The 20,385-nt window shown below is 41.0% G+C and overlaps 1 protein-coding gene across 8 annotated transcripts in view; it reads left to right on the top strand.

Moving 5' to 3' along the window:
- The window catches only part of RBMS1 (RNA binding motif single stranded interacting protein 1), a 219,757-nt gene that overhangs the window by 69,894 nt on the left and 129,478 nt on the right, over nt 1-20,385 (top strand). The window contains exon 1 of one of the 8 annotated variants that reach the window (XM_030326107.2): nt 16,956-17,351. The exons of 6 other annotated variants lie outside the window; for them this stretch is intronic. In XM_030326107.2, coding sequence (XP_030181967.1) covers nt 17,283-17,351 — 69 coding nt within the window. In that variant the 5' untranslated portion in view covers nt 16,956-17,282. Of the gene's footprint in view, nt 1-16,955; nt 17,352-20,385 lie in introns of those variants that run through there. One more of the 8 variants, XM_030326105.2, reaches the window with a different exon arrangement.

The following is a 20,385-nucleotide window of genomic DNA, read 5'->3' as shown; positions in this document are numbered from 1 at the left end:
CCACAGTAAACACCAGGAAGGAGTTCTCAATTCTTCCCTCCTTTGCTTGCTTTTTTTTCTTTTTAAATAGGAAAGAATGGTTTTGAAGTTCCTTCCGTAAATAAAATCGTTGCTAGTTTCTGCCATTTAAATGATAGTATAAGTGGACAGCAAATATAATTAGACCCAAATGTGTAATTTTTCTTTTTATTTAAAGGTTTTCAACTAAATGTTGGGTTGAAGCATTTTAAAATTTAGTTGCTCAGCTATCTTTTCCTAGAGCATGAATATCCAAAGTTGTCAGTTAATGGGGCTTCCATCCCCACTGCATTTTGGAAACAATCAGCATTCTCAAATGCATTTGAGTATTTTCCCTCATTAGGGTAAAGGTGCTTTTCAGATTCTGAAAGTTTTCTGTGTGAAAACAAAACAAAAACAAAATAAATAATAAAAAGTGCCACATACATATGAAGAAAATGTTCTCTTTAATTTTATGAAAACGGTACTTTTTCCTATATTCATAAGTCAATACATTTAAAATAAGTTTGGTTTATAGAGTTGCAACTGTGTTCAAGGCATTAAGATAGACCCCTAGCTCTTGACAAGCTTGCTTTCCAGCGAAACACACAGATATAATCAAAGTACAGCACAAGTGGCCATAGGAGGGAGCATATTGATTTCAGTAGTGACACCAGATTAAAGCAGTGAATGCTGACTAGGGGAAATAGAGGCTCAAGGAAGTCTGAACCATGGGTCTGGATCCCTAGAGAAAAGCTAAGATTGGATTTCTAGGTGTGGACTCCTTTGTCCAGGGTGATTACTGGAGCACTAGTTGTGAGTCAACTTGTATATGGAAAAAAGTCTAGAGCAAGGTAACAGATAGGACCAAGGAGGATGACCAAAAGGGGTGACATCTTGGAATTCCTTGAAGATGGGTGACAGAACTAAATCACGTTGGATAAGAGGATGAAGAGGTGATGGTGGGTGAGTAGTGGGGGGCATGAGCCAAATTACTGTAGTCTGTAACTAGAATGGGAAGTGAAAACAAACAAACATCCACTGATGAACAGTCTTCAGAGAACTCTGGCAATGAAGGAGAGAAGGAATAAAACAGCTTAACCAAGGAAGCATTTCTCTTCTTTTAAGGTAAAGAAGGCACAAGCAAGTTACTTTACAGGGAAAAGAAGCCATTGCATGCGCTGTTCTTCTTTCTAAAAGAAAAATATATTAATGTATTACTTTTATAGTGAAATAAACATTAAGTAGCCCCCCAAAAATTAAAGAGAGAAAGAAAGAAAGAAAGAAAGAAAGAAAGAAAGAAAGGGCAAACCATTACAGAAATTGAGTTGGAGAGACAGGTGAGGGTGATGGGGAGAGCAGGTAATAAGGAAATTCATTTGAAATCAAGGACACACACACACACACACACACACACACACACATGCACACTGGAGAAGGAACGAGGGAAGTTCACGCAAATAATGTTAAATGATCTCTACCTTATCATTTGGCAATGAAGAGTGAGATTGAGAGTTTGAGGGAAAGAAGGAAAAGGTTTGGGATTCATTCTCTGTGAGAAGGGGTAGGGAGCCCCTTGGAAATGAGTAAAATGAATGCTAGTGAATTATTAATGAAGCCTATAGGCGTAGTTATGATTTGTAGTTGTTAGCAACTCAGGAGAAGGAATAGAAAAATCTGATGGTTAAAGTGTTCATCTGAAAGATTAAAAGGGCTGTGGATACTGGGTACTAGAAATAACAAACTTGGGATACCTGATTTGGGGATCTAGATTGGTTGGAAGTACGTGAAGTGTGGGGAAGGGTGCTGTTGGTGACAGGAGTGACATGATAAAGCAGAGGAATGAGATAAACAGAATGAAGAGGAAGCTGAAGTTTCTACATCTGGGATTTAAAAAATACAGGTGTTATGGACAGTAAAGAAACAATGCCTGTAAAATACTAATAACAATGTTTGGCACATTGTGCACTCAAACAGTGTTATCTAATACCATATTTTTCTATTAAGAGTACAGGATAGATGGAAGAATGGTAATTTCAGACCTTGATGCCATGCGATGACATTAGTCCTTGAGGCAAAGTGGATAGGCAGGTGTGGCTGGAGTGGAGTTCAAGGATCTGTGAGGTTGGGGTTTTAGAGGATGTGGTATCACCTACAAAAAGCTCTTAGTTATGTGCTAAATTCTCTGAAGGTAAGTAAATGATAACTAGTCTTTGTAATTTAACAAACTGATGTGTCTTACTTGCTTCTCCCCAAAACTGTAAAGGAGATACTGTTATCTTTTCCCTTTTTACAGTTAGATTGAGATGAAGATTGCTAAACTAGCAAGTGGTAGAATGATCTTTTGAACGTGGTAATTTTTATTGGAAGTGAATGCCTGTCCACTACTCCATATTATAAGTGGCAATGGCAACCTATAGGTGATAGGTGGAGATGGAGTGCATTTTGAGGGCTGTGCTGTTTTGCATTGAAGAGGAGCAAGGAAGAGGCAGGTGCCTCTTGGTATGGGAAGTCAGAGGAATCAGCCACTGGAGTTTCAAGGAAAATTGTGTCATCAGGGGAAAGTCCTTCCCAGCTGCTCTAATCATTCTAAAACATATTTTGGTACCATTTTGGGTTTTAATAAATACAAGCTCGCTTGAGAAAACAGTCATCTCTAAGCCTTCTTAGGTCAAGAGGCTGTAATTTTCATACACTTTATAGGAAGGCTTCTTTCTCTTCATAGCAAAACTTTATATGTATAGTATGTTATAGGTGTATCTATTATATTGATATTTATATATCTATATAAATTGCTATATGTATTGTTATATTTGTACATAGATACATCTGTTATATATCATGTGTATGTAGAGAGAAACAGAGACAGACAGACACAAAGCGGGGGAGGTAGAGAGGCAGAGAGGGAGGGGAATAAAGAGAGAGAGTAAGCGAATGCACACACATGAGCACACGAGTGCTGAAGTTACATGGTTATCTTTTCTGGGTTCCTGTAACCACTCTCTGTTTCATTCTTTATAACAATGCTGTTCAGATAAGGATGGGAGTGTGTGTCCTCATCATTTCTGACTCTGAATTGCGCAGAGTAAGACACAGTGACTGATGGGAGTATATATAGCATTCTTCAGGTGTGCTGGACTAGAAAAGACGCTGAGAACAGCTGACTTATGGTGAAGCCAGGTCAGTAAGGACTTGCTGAGCTCTCCAAAAATGCCTTTCAGTATAGTAAATAGTGGAGAGGACATGGCACATCTCGGCCATAGTTTCATCAGCTGAGGAGTTTATAATGTAAAGACACTAAGTTGACCTAATTCAGGCATTACTACGATCGTTAGAAAATATAGTGAGAGATCTTGGAAAATAAATGAGAGTAGGAAAAACTCAGAGGGGGTGAACCATGAGCTGTGATTTCAACAGAGTAAACAGGGAGGGATGAATGTGGTTTGGCTGATGGAAAAACAGAGGCTATTTCCTGGCAAAACTCAGAACCAGAACAGAGTGAGTTCGTGGGCAGCCAAAACACAAACAGTCATTGGAAGAGAGGTAAAGGCGGAGAGGAGTTGGAAGTAGAGTGCTTTATAAGTGATGTTCAGAAATTTGCATTGGATGTGGAGATTTTAGGAAGTAGAAAGAGAGGACCAGAGGGGTCATAAAGAAGATATTTGGAAGTAATATATGTAACAATTTGGAATTAATAGGGACCAGTCAGGAGGAGAAACAGAAGACATCCCAGCATTTCTAGCTTGAGGAAACTAATAGATAAAAGATACAAAAAAAGAAGAGTCAGTAAGAACCGAAGAAATGCTGCTAATTTAGAAATCATGGGTTCTCACCGTCAAGTGTAGAAACTGGCTGAATCTTACCTGTTTAATCACTTGGATTTGTAGTATTTTTCTAACAGATTCAGTATTACCTCTGTACCATCTAGATTTAGTCTCATATCTCAACTTTTGAATGTTTTTTCTTTTTTAGGAGCGATTCATGGAGGAAAGGGTAAAATGGGTGGATAAAATAGTTATTTAAAAGTCCTTTCTAGGGTGTTGGAGCCCCCAAAATCCATTTGCTTTGGTTTCTGGATCCTCTGAAAATCAACCTCACAGGCTTTTAATACACTGATATCACCCAAAAATACTCTGGTTATGGGAATTTTCAAACCTACTTTAAAGTAGAAACATTAGCTTCAACAATTAACAATTTGTCCATTCTTATGTACTGATAGAACTATTAAAAATGCTGTGTGACACAATGAAAAGAATCACATGATATTCCATTACAAGAGCCTGTACACCTACCTTTAAAAAAAAAATTGGTAATCAGGGGTGCCTGGGTGGCTCAGTCAGTTAAGTGTCCGACTTGGGCTCAGGTCATGATCTTATAGTTTGTGAGTTCGAGCCCCACGTCAGTCTCTGTGCTGACAGCTCAGAGCTGGAGCTTGTTTCAGATTCTGTATCTCCCTCTTTCTCTGCCCCTCCCCCACTTGTGCTTTGTCTCTCTCTGTCTCTGTCTCTGTCTCTCTCTCTCTCTAAAAAATAGACAGTAAAATAAAATTTTTTAAAAAATTTGGTAATCATCAAAAACTTAAATTATGAGTTTTTAAATAAAGGGGGCAGAGAGATGTAGAAACAGGAGAAATCAGTTTCTTCAGTGAGTTGCAATATTTTGTAACCTGATATACTTCTCAGTATTGCTTAAGTTAATTCTAAGTCTTCTTTAAAGAGGCCCTAAAATAGCATATATTTTCAAATCACTCAAGAGATCATGAATTACAGATCCTGGAATGATATTCTCTAATACTTAAGAAGTTTGGCTGATAAATTAGAATTTATAATTTGTCATTGAATTAACATGTCTCAAAATTATAAGGTGGTTGGACTTTTATGAAATTATAGTGTCTGTTCGAATAGGACTTACCTGCATTTGAAGACATTATTCATTCATTCATTCATTCATTCATACGCTCATTGAACCAATATTTGAATGCCTGATATGTTCTAGGCCCCGAATTAGGGGCTTAGGATATATTAGCAGTTTGATGTGTTAATAATTCCTATAAGATGATTTTCATTGTGAAATCAATTACAGTTTTCTCTTACTACAAGGGAAACATTACAGATAAGTGAAATTCATAGGTGGTTCCCAAGCTTATGGAGACTGTAGGTTGGCCCAGACAACAGGTTAGTTTAACCTGGAGACAAATAATAGACTGACCAGTTTGTCTCACTTTTTCATTTTGGCTTTATCTTCACACCAGCAGTGAAATGACTAAAAGGAAAGCTGCATAAGGAAAAAGGAAATACAAGGTGACTAGTCACTTCCTGAACACATACGAAATCAGATAGTAGCATCTACTAGTAGTCATTGCTCCGAGTAAACCATTTGGACATTTTTCTAAAATTGGGTCATCTTATCTGCTAAGTTATTGTTTTCAATTCATGTTGTAATTTCATATCAATTTTAAGGATTATGACAACCATTTTAAATATATGTCTTTTTATATTTGACTTACCTGATTCACATAAAATTACTTTTCTGAAACCCGAAGAAGACTGAGAACTGGCACTCCAGGTCCTGCAAAAAGATGGAAATCCATTTGTAAGACACGTAGGTTCGAATTGATGCCGTGTGCCAAAACTGTACTGATGCCTAATCTTGGGAATGTGTGTGTATGTCTCTGTATACATCTGTGTGAGTAAAACCTGATAAAGACGTAACAGTCCAGGATGAATGGTCTGAAGTCCTGTTTGCAACTGACAACTCTAAAGCACCACCAATAGCAAGAAGTGTGGAATGGAGAAATCTGGTACATATCTACAGATTGAGGTTCATCTCCATTTACCCTTTCTTATTACATAAATGCATGGTATAAAACACTGTGGGCGTAATTTGAAATGATTGTAGGGAGATGGCTGAGGAGAGGAGCAGACAGTTGAGTTTGTTCTTTTGTAATGGATGCCTTTGTGAGATAAGGGTAAAGTTTCTCAATCTGACACTGGGAGACTGCTCACCGCTTGTAAGACATACTGTCAGATCGCCTTGGAAGAACGGAGTCTGTTCGTCATTGACTTGTAACCTCTTAGTAGCTCTGTGTTCTTATGAAGGTTAAAAATGAGTGTTTGAAAAAATAGATTTCTCCAGTCTAGGCTATGAATAAAAAGAACATGCGCATGCATTGTGTTCATGTACCTGTATGCCATCTCTACAGAGTCTGAGACTCGCCTTTTTCACATTTCAACGTCTCTGAAGTCAGGATCCATCTTATAATTTATGATGTCTTATAATTACTGTTGTCCATTTTTTTTCAAATGTTGACATGTAATTATCAAGCATCTTACAATCAGTTGCATCTTAGATTGCACGCTATACTGTTTATATCCAAGTATTTCGAGGACACTGATCTGAGAGAGATGAGTAGGACCTTTCTCTTCCCCAAGAAGTAAAGCAAGAAGATTTATTCTGACAGTAACAGTTTAGGTCAAAAGAAACCATTTGGTTATGGACTTCTACTTCCTTAATAAGTCACACACAAATGCAAAATGCATCATTTATTACAACCCCTTTTATAATCCCAAGTGATCTAAAAATTAGGATGAAAATTCATCGTGTTTGGGGCGCCTGGGTGGCGCAGTCGGTTAAACGTCCGACTTCAGCCAGGTCACGATCTCGCGGTCCGTGAGTTCGAGCCCCGCGTCAGGCTCTGGGCTGATGACTCAGAGCCTGGAGCCTGTTTCTGATTCTGTGTCTCCCTCTCTCTCTGCCCCTCCCCCGTTCATGCTCTGTCTCTCTCTGTCCCAAAAATAAATAAACGTTGAAAAAAAAAATTTAAAAAAAAAAAGAAAAAAAAAAAGAAAATTCATCGTGTTTAATCATAATTTGTAAAGCTTATTCTTTTTAAAAAATGTTTATTTAGAGAGAAAGAGAGACAGTGGATGATGGGGAGAGAGAGAGGAGAAAGAGAATCCCAAGCAGGCATAGCACAATCAGCATAGAGCCCAACACGGGGCTCAATCCCATGAACCGTAAGATCATGACCTGAGCCGAAATCAAGAATTGGATGCTTAACTGACTGCGCCACCCAGGTGCCCATATAAAACTTATTCTTTAAGATTTGATCACTCCAGGGGCACCTGGGTAGCTAGCTAGTTGGTTAAGAATCTGACTTCGGCTCAGGTCATGATTTCATGGTTCATGAGTTGCAGTCCTGTGTCAGTCTCTGTGCTGACAGCTCAGAGCCTGGAGCCTGTTTCAGATTCTGTGTCTCCGTCTCTGCCCCACCCCCTCCAAATAAGTAAACATTAAAAAAATTTTTTTTGAAGATTTGATCACTCCCTTTTTCACATTCAGCTCTTTCTAACTTCAGATAATCATGGTTTTGAAAAATGGTTGAAAATCATTATTTCTGCTACTTGTGTATGTGTGTGTATAAAAAGGCTGACTTGCCTCATCCATTCGTGACTCCAACAAAACCTACTATATACAGGACAGTGGGTTAAGAAACTCATCAGAAATTTACAGACTCTTTAAGTCATCTTATAAGACTTAAAGCTTAAAGTAAGATGACTCTGCCCTCACTTTTATGGGTAGGGAAGTGTGGAATACAGAGAAAAAACACTATACCATCTTATAGAAGACATAGTCCTGGGGTAGGTTCAGATTTGGAGGCCATGAAACATAGAACTTTGTAATAGATACAGCTAAATATGAGTAGATGGAATGAGTTTATTATTGGTCAGGATGTCCAAGAAGAGACCGTAGAATTCCTTCCATTATTGCAATATTTATTGAATGATTATTATATGCCAGGCACAGGGACTGACCCTTAATAATCCTTTCCTACCTTGAGATTCTACATTTCCGGGCTTCATGAGCTTGGGCATGTTGTTTAACCTAGTTGAGGCTGTGTCACCTGTTCAAAAAAAGTAGAGAATGCCTGCCCTGTCTCCTTCCCTGAGATTTTAATATGGTTACATACAATAAAGCATTTTGTAAATTGTAACATTTTTATATATTCATTTTTTCTTTAAGTGTTAAATATATTTATACATATATAAAATATTGTATACATTGTGTGTGTGTGTGTATATATATATATATATATATATATATAAAACGAATTTGCAGAATGTCTTCAGAAGTTATCTGCTTCCTCCAGCTTAGAAGAATCTAACATGATTTTAACAATTAATAATCCTTTAGTTGAAACATTATCGTATTTGCTATGAGATCAAGTATTAGGTGGGAAGCTGAAAGGAGGGTGGTTCTGGGAGGATCCATTTAATATGTTGTCAGCATTCTGGGAGTGTTCTTTATAGTTTGGAATTAGGAATTGCTGATGTCATGATCAGTCATATTGTCCTGACAACATCAGAATTTCCTCATTCGCCTTCTCTTCGCTTGGGGAGTATCAATTTGTGACAGGTTTGTCATCAGTTTGCCCCATGTATTAGATAACCCAGAACTAGTCATTCTTAAGGACAATTAGGGTGGGGAATTTTTATAAGCTCTGTATGTAGCCCATTCCAGAACTTTTAACGAAATACTGTAATGTTGAAAAGTTTGCCATCGTACACATTCAACTGAATAGAAATTCATTTCTAATTATTTATTTTCTTATTTGAACCTTTACATTTATAATTCAGTGGAGAATGAAAAGCTTTTCAGCATCTCTATTTGGACATAATTAATTATCCTCTCATCCTCTAGACATAGTTTAATGGTAATCTTAGCAACAGAGGAGAAAGGAAATTGTTTCATTGGGTTTTTTTCTTCTGTGTTTTAAAGGCTTGAAAACCTCTTTTGCGCTATGGATCCCAGGTTTTGGATGAACATTGGTTATGTCCCCCAGACACTTGGGGAAGTCTTAGGATAACCTTTTGTGAATCTGAGCTTACATAAGGATTTTGTTTGTCCCATGTACAGTTGTTCACTCTGTACTCTCCACGTTGTCATTTCAGCAGTTGATTTTTACTCATGGAAAGGATATGGTCATTCCAGGTTCAAACTTTGTTTTTCATTATTTTAGAGATTTTTTTTGGCCCTACTTCTACAAATTCTGTTGATACCCTAAGTCCTTTCTGTCTCTTCCCAAGTAGCAAGAGGTGGATGTGATTGCTGTTTCCACAGCACAGAAGCTTCTCCCTTCCTCGCCTCAGTGCTTTGCCTTGACCATAGTTTGCTGACATACAGTAAATGATTATGTTAACTTACATCTCTTTAGGAAAACTGTAACTTCAGACATCATCTAATATCCTTCATAATTTGTATGTTTTACTATAATTCATGGACAGTTCATTGAATTGAAGTATTGTGAAAACAAACACTTGTTTTCTTATAGGCTTGCTATAGAATGGAGAATAATAGCCCCAATTCTACATTTCCACAGTGCAAGAATATAGAGGATTGAGGCATCCATCCAGGTAATTTAGGAAAACAGTAATCCACAGTAAATGAACAGAGCTCTTTGTCCTGGTTTTCCAAATAGTTGACTCTCCTTTATTTAGTTATAGAATTTGATGCAAATTCAATGTAGTACAAAATAAAACAAAAATCCTTAATTTTTAATTTGTATAACCTTCCCCTGTCCCAGATTGTATTTTTTTTTGAAAAGAATAAGAACCCATATACCTGTTTTTTTAAAGAAACTTTTAAATGTTTATTTTTGAAAGAGAGAGAGAGAGAGAGAGCACGTGCGCACATGGGGGAGGGGCAGAGAGAGAGGGGCAGCCCAATGCAGGACTCCCAGCTCACGAACCGAACCGAACCGTGAGATCATGACCTGAGGCAAAGTCAGATGCTTAACCAACTGAGCCACCTAGGCGCACCCCCCCCCCACCCATATACCTATTTTTATAGAAAAACTTTGGAAAGAAATCTAACTCACAGAGAACCATTATTCCTGAAATATGAGTAAGCTTTGAATTTTTAAACTATTCTATAAGAGCAAGGCAGTAACTAATTTATGAACAGATTATATCCAAAAGTTTTTTAATGTACGATTTGCTTCAGATTTTCAGGATGTTTCTCCATAGAGAGGAAGGTCCTAAATGGTGATGAGGATTTTAGTTGACCTAGAAGCATCTATGAATCCCACAATGAAACTAATCACTAATATTGTCTCCCACTACTTTTCAAGGGAAAGTTTGTTTTCAGTTCCAGTGCAGGTTTCCGGAAGTACCTTCCACCTAAATACCATCCTAGCTTCTGGAAGATAGTTCTTCCTGTATCTCTTCCAACTCCTTCCTACCAACTATCCCAGAAAATAAAACTGGTTCAAGAGAGGAGTTACATCTTAGTAACCATCAGTTTGATTTTTTTAATGTTTGTTTTTGAGAGAGAGACTGGGGGTGAGGGGCAGAGAGAGAGGGAGACACAGAATCTGAAGCAGGCTCCAGGCTCTGAGCTGTCAGCACAGAGCCCGATGTGGGGCTCGAACCCACAGACCACGAGACCATGACCTGAGCTGAAGTCGGCCGCTTAACTGACTGAGCCACCCAGGTGCCCCAGTAATCATCAGTTAAAAGAGGTTTAGGAGCTAGTTTATGTCAGAGTATGTATCTGTACCATTTACTGTATATTCTAATACTGAAAAGCTTGCCTACATATTTAACTGAATGAAAACTCAACATTATTCCATAGCCTTTTTTTAAAGTTTATTTATTTATTTTGAGAGAGAGAAAGCGTGCACGTGCAGGGGAGGGCAGAGAGAGAAGAAGAGAGAGAGAATTCCCCGTGGGCTCTGCACTGTCAGCACAGAGCCCAACACGGGTCTCAGGGCTTGAAGTCACAAACCCAGATATCGTGACCTGAGCCGAAATAAGGAGTCAGACACTTAACTGACTGAGCCCACCCAGGCGCCCCTCCATAGCCTTTTTTATATTTTATTTATTTATTTACTTATTTTTAAATTTATTTTCAATATATGAAATTTATTGTCAAATTGGTTTCCATACAACACCCAGTGCTCATCCCAAAAGGTGCCCTCCTCAATACCCATCACCCACCCTCCCTTCCCTCCTACCCCCCCATCAACCCTCTGTTTGTTCTCAGTTTTTAAGAGTCTCTTATGCTTTTCCATAGCTTTTTTTAAGTGACTTGCACAAGGTCACATAGATGGTAATTGCGGAAGCCTCAATATACGCTGAGGTGTGGGCTCTTAAGTTTTCCCGTATGGGGTTTGCACTTGATCCTTAGCTAATAACCATCATTAGTATTGTTGGAGGCAGAGGACTTTGGAGTCAAAGAAACCAGAGTTCAAACCTCAGTTCCATTACGTATTGGATCTGTGGCCTTGGGAAAGTTACTTAAACCTCTAAGCTTCAGTACTTCCATTTTTTCTTCAGTAAAGTGGGATAATCATTCTTTCTTCATGATTCTGTGTGTGTGTGTGTGTGTGTGTGTGTGTGTGTGTGTGTTTGCGTGTGTGTTACAGAGAGATGGGGCAGAGGACATGCTGAGAGAGTGCCTGGAATATAGTAGTCACTCAATAAATGACAGCTATTATTTATTAGCCCATGCAGAGAAGCAGTAGTAGGGCAAGGACTGTTCTGTTTTGTTCCCCAGAACAGATTTAAGAATCGTCAGGTTATTGCTTGTGGTCAGACTCATCAGGCTATGTTTATGTTGTTCTGTATACCTTCTAGGATTATAGCTGTAGAGCTATAGTTTTATTTTATTAGAGTGGTTTCATTTTTATATACATATGATTTTATGTATGTCTAGGGAGGCTTTAAATCTAGAATAAGAATCATAGGTTTTTAAAAAGCAAAATAGTAAATTATAGAAAATATTGCAGCTACTTTAGAAATTGGGTACTTTATCAACTCCATTTTGTACGAGGAAAGAAAAGAAATTTAAAGAATCTGCTGACCTCATATTTTTTCTTTCTTTTTTTTTTTTTTTTTTTTTTTTCTCTTTTGCTGGGAGCCAGAGGCTTTGTGAGCTTTTAAACCTAGAGACTCTCAAATGTAAATAATTTTTTAGTGTGAACTGCTTATGCTAACCAATACCATGTGGTTATATTTTATTCATTAAAGATTGTAATTTGAAATAATGTTGGGTGAATTTTCCCTCAATTCCTTTCTGTTTTTAATGTGATCCAAATAAAAAAAGGTGCCTGAAGTGCTTTAAGCAGTGATATAGGGATAGAATCTATTATAAATCTATTCTTTTGTTGATAGAGGTGTTCTTTCTTACCTCATTGGACATCTTCTCTGTCCCCATTTTTTTATTTCTTGCAAAGCTTAGCTTCTTCACTATACTTTCTTTGTAGTAATTTCATTCAAAGGCTCCTCTCTGCTGTGGGGCTCAGTAATGTGCATGTTGGAATGAGGGGGTTCCCTAGCCTTTTGATCATTTGTCATCTGCTCCCTTCAGGGAGTTCATCGATTAGCAATGATTTCAGCAGCGATTGCCCCAAATCTGCATCCTCTCTCATACAAGCTGTTTGTCTCAAGTTCTGTTTTTCAGACCATCTGCATAGTGCTTCTTTCTAAATGTCCCTCAAACAAAACATTTATACATCTGAGCTTCCCACACCCATGTTATGTATCCTGTATTGATCTTTCTCTCTGGCGGACTCCCATAGCACATACTTGTCTAGACCACTTGGCTGGTACTTACCACTTAATGCCTTGCATTATTAGTGTAGAGCAACTCGGGTGCTGTAGGGGTTACAAGTACTCACCTGGGAACTGGAACATTACTTATAAGGCTTTGTGGAGATACAGCATTATAGAGTTAAAGGAGCACAGGATGAAGTCTTTTAACCCTAGCCAGATCTAGATTTTAACACTTGCTAGCTGCTTACTAGCTATGGGTAGGACAGTCAGTCCTACTCTTTTTCCCCTGCCATCTGTAAATGGAGCCTAGTCACCCTTCCCACTTAATAGGGTTGTTGTCAGAGCTTTATAAATGAAAGTCACATTTTCAGATTGTTTCTTAGGACAAATGTCTCCTAAATTCAGATTCTCAAATTCTAGTTATATAAATGCTTGGAAGTCACAGGTCCTATGTCTTCCATGAGGTTGCAGGCTTCTGCCTCTACTGATGGATGACTCTATCCTTATTGTCCTCATTTGCAGACTCCTCCTGCCTTACAGAGTGTGATCTCTGATGCTGGCTCACAGTCTCCCCATTCATACAGAAATCGTTCTTGTCCCATACAGAACTTCTTTAAAGGAAATGGGACAAAAACAAATGTAGGAGAAAACCTTCAGGGCACCTCGGCTATTGAAACAGACCTTTGCCACACTTTTTTTTTAACCTCTAAAAGTGAAGTCTGTGGTATACACAGTCATAAGAAAGCTCTTTTTACTTGTTGTCCTTTCCAGCTATATACCCTTGCTCCGGCTCTTTGATGGTCAGCCAGACTTGCTAAGCATCAGTTATTTATACAGTACACCCACTTAAATCTACAAACCACCACTATAAAACCTAGAAAAACAATAAGAACAACAGGCATTTATTGAGTTTGGCCCTTTTGTTGGTATAATGTATATATACTTAAGACAATCTGTTCGGAGTCTGGGACTCAGAGAGGTTAACTAACTTGTCCCAAGCCATGTGGCTCGTAAGTGGGAAGCTGAAATGGGAAGCCAGATCTGTCTGGCTGTTTAAATTTTCTTCCTTGGATTGTGAAATACAGATTCACTTAAGCCATCTGAGGAAGGGGGGTGGGGTTAAAGTATACACACGGAGGGGCTGGCTATTGGAAGCCACAGCAGCTCCAGGGACTGCTGCTCCCTTCATCATCTCACGGCCAAGTGCTCACCCGCTCCTGGCATCTGCTTTACTCTGCTTGCTGCCAGTCAGCTTCCTGTTTACTCATAGTTTCTGCTGCTTCATAACCTTGGCTTACATATGGCTTTGGCTTTTTGTCGCCTCAATTCTACCCCCTGGCGCTGTTGCAGTTTCTGCCCCTTTCCTCACTAGTTCAGCCTTTGGAGTTTTCTGAATCAAATTCCCAAGGGTGAGAATCTGATTGGCTCTGCTCCTTTTTTTCAATCCAAGCCATGTCATAGGTCACTGGCCTGTCTCTGGATTGGCTGCTCCTGGGTCAGATTCTCATAACTTTACCCACCAGCTGAGCTGGAGGTGGAGGGTGTTGTAGCAAAGTCTCAGTTTCCCTTTCAGGAGAATGAGCATTTACAGGACAGATTCCAATGTTCTTCCCATGATAACTTGCAGTTTCTCTGGAATGTTTCCTTGATTTGTCTGTCTTAAAACATATTTGTTTCTGGGGCGCCTGGGTGGCGCAGTCGGTTAAGCGTCCGACTTCAGCCAGGTCACGATCTCGCGGTCCGTGAGTTCGAGCCCCGCGTCGGGCTCTGGGCGGATGGCTCGGAGCCTGGAGCCTGTTTCCGATTCTGTGTCTCCCTCTCTCTCTGCCCCTCCCCCGTTCATGCTCTGTCTCTCTCTGTCCCAAAAATAAATAAACGTTGAAAAAAAAATTTAAAAAAAAAAAAAAAAAAAAAAACATATTTGTTTCAAAGGTCAATAAACTTTTCCAGATGAAGCTCACTAGGATCTATCCCTGTAATCATTTACAACTAAGCACTTGTAAATATCTATAACTGATTATGTATATACACATGGTTTCATATATCTGTTATTTCTTTTACATTGGAATCATTTGGGCTTTAAGTATCACTTCATTACATTTTACAGTCTTTGGGGCTATCTTCTCCTTTCTTTATAATGCCTTGCTTAGTTAAGAGTACCTACCTAAGTCTGAAACTTTTGAACCCTGGCTGGTAGACACCGTTTTAAAAAATGGTCTCTCCTTGTATGCCATTCATCATTATAAGATGCTATGTATTTTTGATATTTAGATATCCTTTTCATTCTTAGAAATACAGTCCTTTTAATGTTATTTATATTTAATAAGAATACAAATGTATTCTTTAATTACTTAGTATAAAATATTCTAAGTATATTTTAGTGTTCTAATTTAAAGTTTGTTATCACTTGAAATTTTGCCTTATCCCTGTAAAACTACTGCAGGGTTTCAAATCAAATCTTAGCATTCTAGAATAGCACAACATCAAAAATACCTTAGAGCAGAGCCATAGAAAAATTAATCTATGCTGTTCTTTGTGGTTTAGATTGTGGTTTCCTAAGAGACCAATCATGACAACTGAGGTTGTACATGGAATTTTTTCCATAGATGACCTGCCTCAACTGCGGGGGTCCTGGGCATTAAGTTCTCAGGAAAAAGGTACCTATAACCTGAACAGTTCTACCTAAAACCTTATATTTTATACCTGTGGTTAATAACTTGCAGTAAAGTGTCCTAGTTACAGGTGACGGCAAAGCAGCGGCTGAGACAATTATAAACTTATGGAGTAGGAGGAAATAGTTCTAGCATATATATTAACACGCAATTGAATGTTAGTTGTGCTGTTTTTTTAAAGCACTTTAAAAGGACAGATATGTTTCTGTGAATTTTATCTAGCAAGTTCTTACTTGTCTATGGTGTACCTAGTACTGTGTCTAGAATAAGGTCCTTTGCTGCTGCTGTGTATTTTGTGTATATGGTTGTTTTAAATTGGGTTAAACTTGCGAGTCATCACTTCTGCTGGAGAGCATTGGGAGCATCTTGGAGTACGGAGGTAGCTAAGTCACCAGCAGGTTATTGAAGATAGATACTTTCAGTTCTTTGCTGCTGAAAAAACCTTTGGCCTCAGTTTTTTTTTTTTTTATTTTTTAAGTTTATTTATTTAATGTAGTATCTCTACACACAATGTGGGGCTCAGTAGCCACAGCTTTGCTAGTAGACTCACTTTGTTTTCCTTATGGCAGCCAGAAGTTGAGTGCCTTCACTTCTTAGAGGAGTTAGGATTTTTCATTTTCATGGCAGATGGCCCCTTCCAAGGCGTTAGATCAGCGGCCAGGAAGGACTTTGTAATACCACCCTGATACTACCCTGTAATACAGCTGAACCGGCCATCCTGACAGATGGCAAGCCTACTTCAGTGGCCTGTCCAGAGCCTGCGGGCTCTGCCTGTAGGACTTGCTGTAGAAGCCTTCTGCAATGCACAGGTTCTAGGCTTGATACACCAAAGCGAAAGTGATCAAGAAAAGGGGCATCTTGAGACGAGTTAGATAATTTCAACAGGGAAACAAAGGAAACTACCCCCCCCCACCCCGTCCCTCTTTTACAGTTTCTGTGCCCTCTCAGAGCACGTTTGTGTGGCATCTAGTAATTAACGTATAGAAGGATTACACTATTCCAGTTTAAAGGAAGGCTTACCAAACCATTGGCCTTAAGTGATTTTTGCTATTTGATATTGTCATCTTGAAGGTAAGCTTGTAAACTCTGGCAGAACTTTACCGTGCGTATTTGCGTTAAGAGGGTTGGGAGTGTAGACCTGTTTTCCCGTGCTAAAATTTTAGCGTTGTGAATTGGGGAAGCGCGGATTTGCAGAGGTTTGGTGGAAGGCTGGTTTGTTGAAGTACGAGGGACTGCCCGCACCCTTTGGAGAGATGGCGGGGGCGGGGGTGGGTGGTAGTTTGGAAGGATGAAAGAAAAGAGAGACCCGGGACTGGTTCAGTTCCTACCCAGGTGTCATTGTGCTCTCCGAAGCCATACCCTTAAAAGGGGCTTCGAGCAGGGGTGCAAAGCTGCCTCTGGTGCTTAGGCAAAGAGCCGAGGGGAAAAAAAGAAAAGAGGAGGGGGGTGGCTACTCCAAGGAATGTGCGGCACGCGGGGAGCCAGACCCAACCATTGCACCGGAGCGGGGGCGCCGGCGGCTACCCTGGCCGCGCGGCCCCGGCCCCGGCCCCAAGCGCGGGAGGGAGCGTGCGGGGGCCGATCGGCCGGCGGGGCTGCGGGCGCCGCGCCCAGAGGGCGGGCGGGGAGGCGCGGGTGGGCCTGGGCGCGGCGCGAGGCGGTGCGCGGCCGCCTCCCCGCCCCCGGCCGGCGCGCTCTCGGGGCGGTGGTTGAGGCCGCGGTAGGTGGGGACGCGGCGGCGCTGCTCCTCCGCTGCCGCCGGGAGAGTCCGCGGCGCCGCCAGCTCCGCGCGCGAACTCCCGTCCATGGCACGCAGGGCGGCGGCCGCCGGAGCTGCCCGAGTCTCGCTCGCCGCCGCCGCCGTCGCGCCTCACTTTTAGGCGAGTCCGGAGGTTGAGGGCGGAGGAGAAGTCAGCCCCGAGCTGCAGCCCCCGCCGGCCGCCGCCGCGCGGCGAGAGGGAGTTCCCAGAGCGGCCGCGGCCCCGGCCGGCCCCTCCTGCGCCCTCCCCCTCGCGGCGAGGCTGCCCCGCGCCCGCGCCCGCCGCCCGCGCCCGCCGCGATGATCTTCCCCAGCAGCAGCGGCAACCCCGGGGGCAGCAGCAACTGCAGGACGCCCTATCGCAAGCAGGTGAGGCGGCGGCCGGGATGCCGCGCCGAGGCCGGCCGCCCGGCTTTACAAAGGGCGCCAGCGCTCGGCCGGACACCGCTCTCCTCCTCGGAGGGACCGGACTGGGCGGTGACCTTGTTTCCGAAGGAGGCGGCCCGCGGGGACGGCTCGGGCCGGTGACCTTAGCAGGGGAGATGCCCTCGTCTCCGCCGGGCCGGGTGGGACGAGGAGGAAGGGGAAGGGGCGGTGAGGCAGCCGGAGCGGAGAGCGCGGGGCCAGGGGCTTCTCCCAGCTCTGCAACAAGTTTGGTTTTTTTTCCCCCCCTGAAACCTTTGTGTGTAGAAGAGTACGATAATAAGTGGTAACATTGGTTTGCAACAGTCTTCACTCGGAACCTGAAAGAACCTGCCTGATTCATAGCAAACCCGGAAGACTAGTGTGTGTGTGTGTGTGTGTGTGTGTGCGCGCGCGCGCGCGTCCCCCCCCCCCCGATATATATTAAAAAAAAAAAAAAAAAGACGAAACAGGAACTTCTGTCACTTTCTCAAGGTTTTCAGTTTTCAGAAGCACAGGGAAATCCTGTGACATCCTAGTTGCAGAGATACTTGGATAAGCCTGAGTCATACACATGCCTTTTCCTATTTTAATACCGTTTCATACATTTTTTAACAGATTGAACTCCAAAGGCACTTTAGTGGTTAGATCGAAATCCCCTGCCGGGAAATAGGAGTGGAGCTGGGAGCTTATAGTTTTGGCCTTTTGTTTTGTTTTTCATCTTTGTTTTTAAAAGAAGGTTACTGAAGCCATGTTGTGATAAATCTCACAGAGCCTTTCAGCAGCAGCAATAACAAAACCTAGCTTTAAATTATGTAAAAAATGTGCAGGTCTGTTTAGAAAAGGTTAAACTGATTTAGAGGTCAGTGGCAAGAGGCTTGTTGAGAAAACAAAAACACGATTGCAGATATTTTTCTTCCATAATAAATCTCTTGTCTACATCCTTAGCTACTGAGACAAATCAATTAAGTTATTATCCCAATAATGATACAAGTGAACTCTATCCTTCCATCCAGACCGTGGCTCTGTTAAGATCATGACAGATGCCTGGTGATGCCTGGTGGCTTTCCTAAAGACATTCACAGGATTATTGATTATATTTAGTCCTTTTTGTTCTCAAAGTCATTTGGTGGGGGGGTATGTCTTAGCATAAGTACATGTCAAAGTAGGGCTGATTTGATCAAACAGTTATGGTGTCACAAAGTATTGTTTTCCAGTCTTTGGTTCTTTTACTTGTTAGCTTTCCCTTGAAAAGGCAGTAAACACACCCTTGTCTGAATGCCCTGGTTGCCCAAGTCAATGTAACTTTTACCTGGTTTAAGAAAAGCTCTCTCTCTTTTTTTTTTCCATGAAAAAAAAAGTGCATTTCTGATTTGTCTGAAGTATAATGCTAAAATTGTCGAGATTCAAAACCAGGCATCTCTAAACTCATTTCGTGTGGCCTCATTTAAAATAAATGTACTGGGATCTAGCACACTTACATCAGCTTCACTCATGATGCCAATTCACAATAAATATTCTTCTCCTGAACCCTCCCCCCCCACCCCTCTCTACCTGAAAAGATGGCTAATTATGTAAAGGTCTTGTGTATTCATTTATTTATTGTCAAAACCCGGCGGGGTGTTAGCTCTGAAATGGGGAAAAGGCTCTGAGGGCGAGGCCCTTTTGCTGTGAGGGGCTGGAGGTTTTGTGTGTAGAGGGGGACAGCCTGCTGGTCTGGAGCACGCTGATAAGATGCTCTTCTTTTCACTGGGCTCTCCTTAGATTCAGAGACTAAAAGGGCTGACTGAATCAGAAAAACAAACAGACTTTCTTTTTTCTATAGGCAAAGAAAGAAATGAATGTGTAGGCATTATACAGACACAAGACCCCGGGTACCAGTGGTATTTGAGTCAAAGGTTTCTTTTGTCAGTATTTAGCCATTCACTGGGAAAGCACACTTCCAGCGTGGGGACCTGGTTACCATGAGTGACTTTGTGATCTCATCCTGGCTTCGTCTAAACGAGAAGTGCAATTAATGCTTTTTGTAAGATTTTGCGATGTTAAGCTTGCACCTTTCAGTTCACATTAATTTGTTCATTCTGATGAAAGAATAGGTAAACTTTAGGTGTCTAATGTGGTTTGATTTTAATCTAGAAATATAGCTGATTTCAAATAATTTGCCTAAAGAAAAAATTGAATATGAGGAATACCTAAAAGTCACCTTTGGAAAATGATATGAAAATCATTTTTTTCCATATATGTTAGTAGTAGCTAACCATCATTGAGCACCTCACTGCCTGCTGGCCAATGTGTTAAGTGCTTTAGGTGGATTAACTAATTTTAGTCATCTTGACAGTCCTATGAGGTGGGTAATAATATCTCCTTTGCAGTTAAGAAAACTGAGGCAGAGCTTAAGTAGCTTGTCCAGTCTGGACAACCCAAAGGCAGGATTTAGATAGACCCTGGCAGTCAAGCTCTTAAAACCACCACACTGCAACTGCCTGCTTATGTGCACATGTCAATAGAAACTCACACGGAGCTCATCTGCATCACTGCCTATTGCCTTTCTCATCTCCAAAGTTCAGTTTAGGGATTCCTCCTGCCTCTTTTTTTTTTTTTTTTTTTTTGAAGGGAAAGGGTGGAGGTTGTGAGGTTGGAAGCAAAGAATGAGGTGAATGGATGATATGGATGATGGGTTCGTGATATTTGAAAGCAGCATTTGTGTCAAAGTATTGTTTCAGTGGAGACTGTACAATGTCTTTAAAAAGTTTGTATTTGACATGTATAGGAGTCAGGCAGTTTTAGTTCAGTGCTCATCTCCCTCCTGCCCCATGTTGTATATCGAGGGCATCAAAAAGCACTGATGTCTGTCATCATCTCGGATAAACAGGATTTTCCTGCATCGCAGGCCTAGGAGCGCATTAGAAGTACACCTGCTTGGCTCAGGTCAAAGTGAGAGGCTTTGAGTGAAGTGATAACCCAGTAGGCAGTATGTGGACAAAGATGGTTTATTCAAGTC

Source organism: Lynx canadensis, chromosome C1 (genome assembly GCF_007474595.2).
Source record: "Lynx canadensis isolate LIC74 chromosome C1, mLynCan4.pri.v2, whole genome shotgun sequence".
Taxonomy (NCBI): domain Eukaryota; kingdom Metazoa; phylum Chordata; class Mammalia; order Carnivora; family Felidae; genus Lynx; species Lynx canadensis.
The sequence above is the reverse complement of the archived record's forward strand: the minus strand, read 5'-3'. Positions and strand labels throughout refer to the sequence as shown.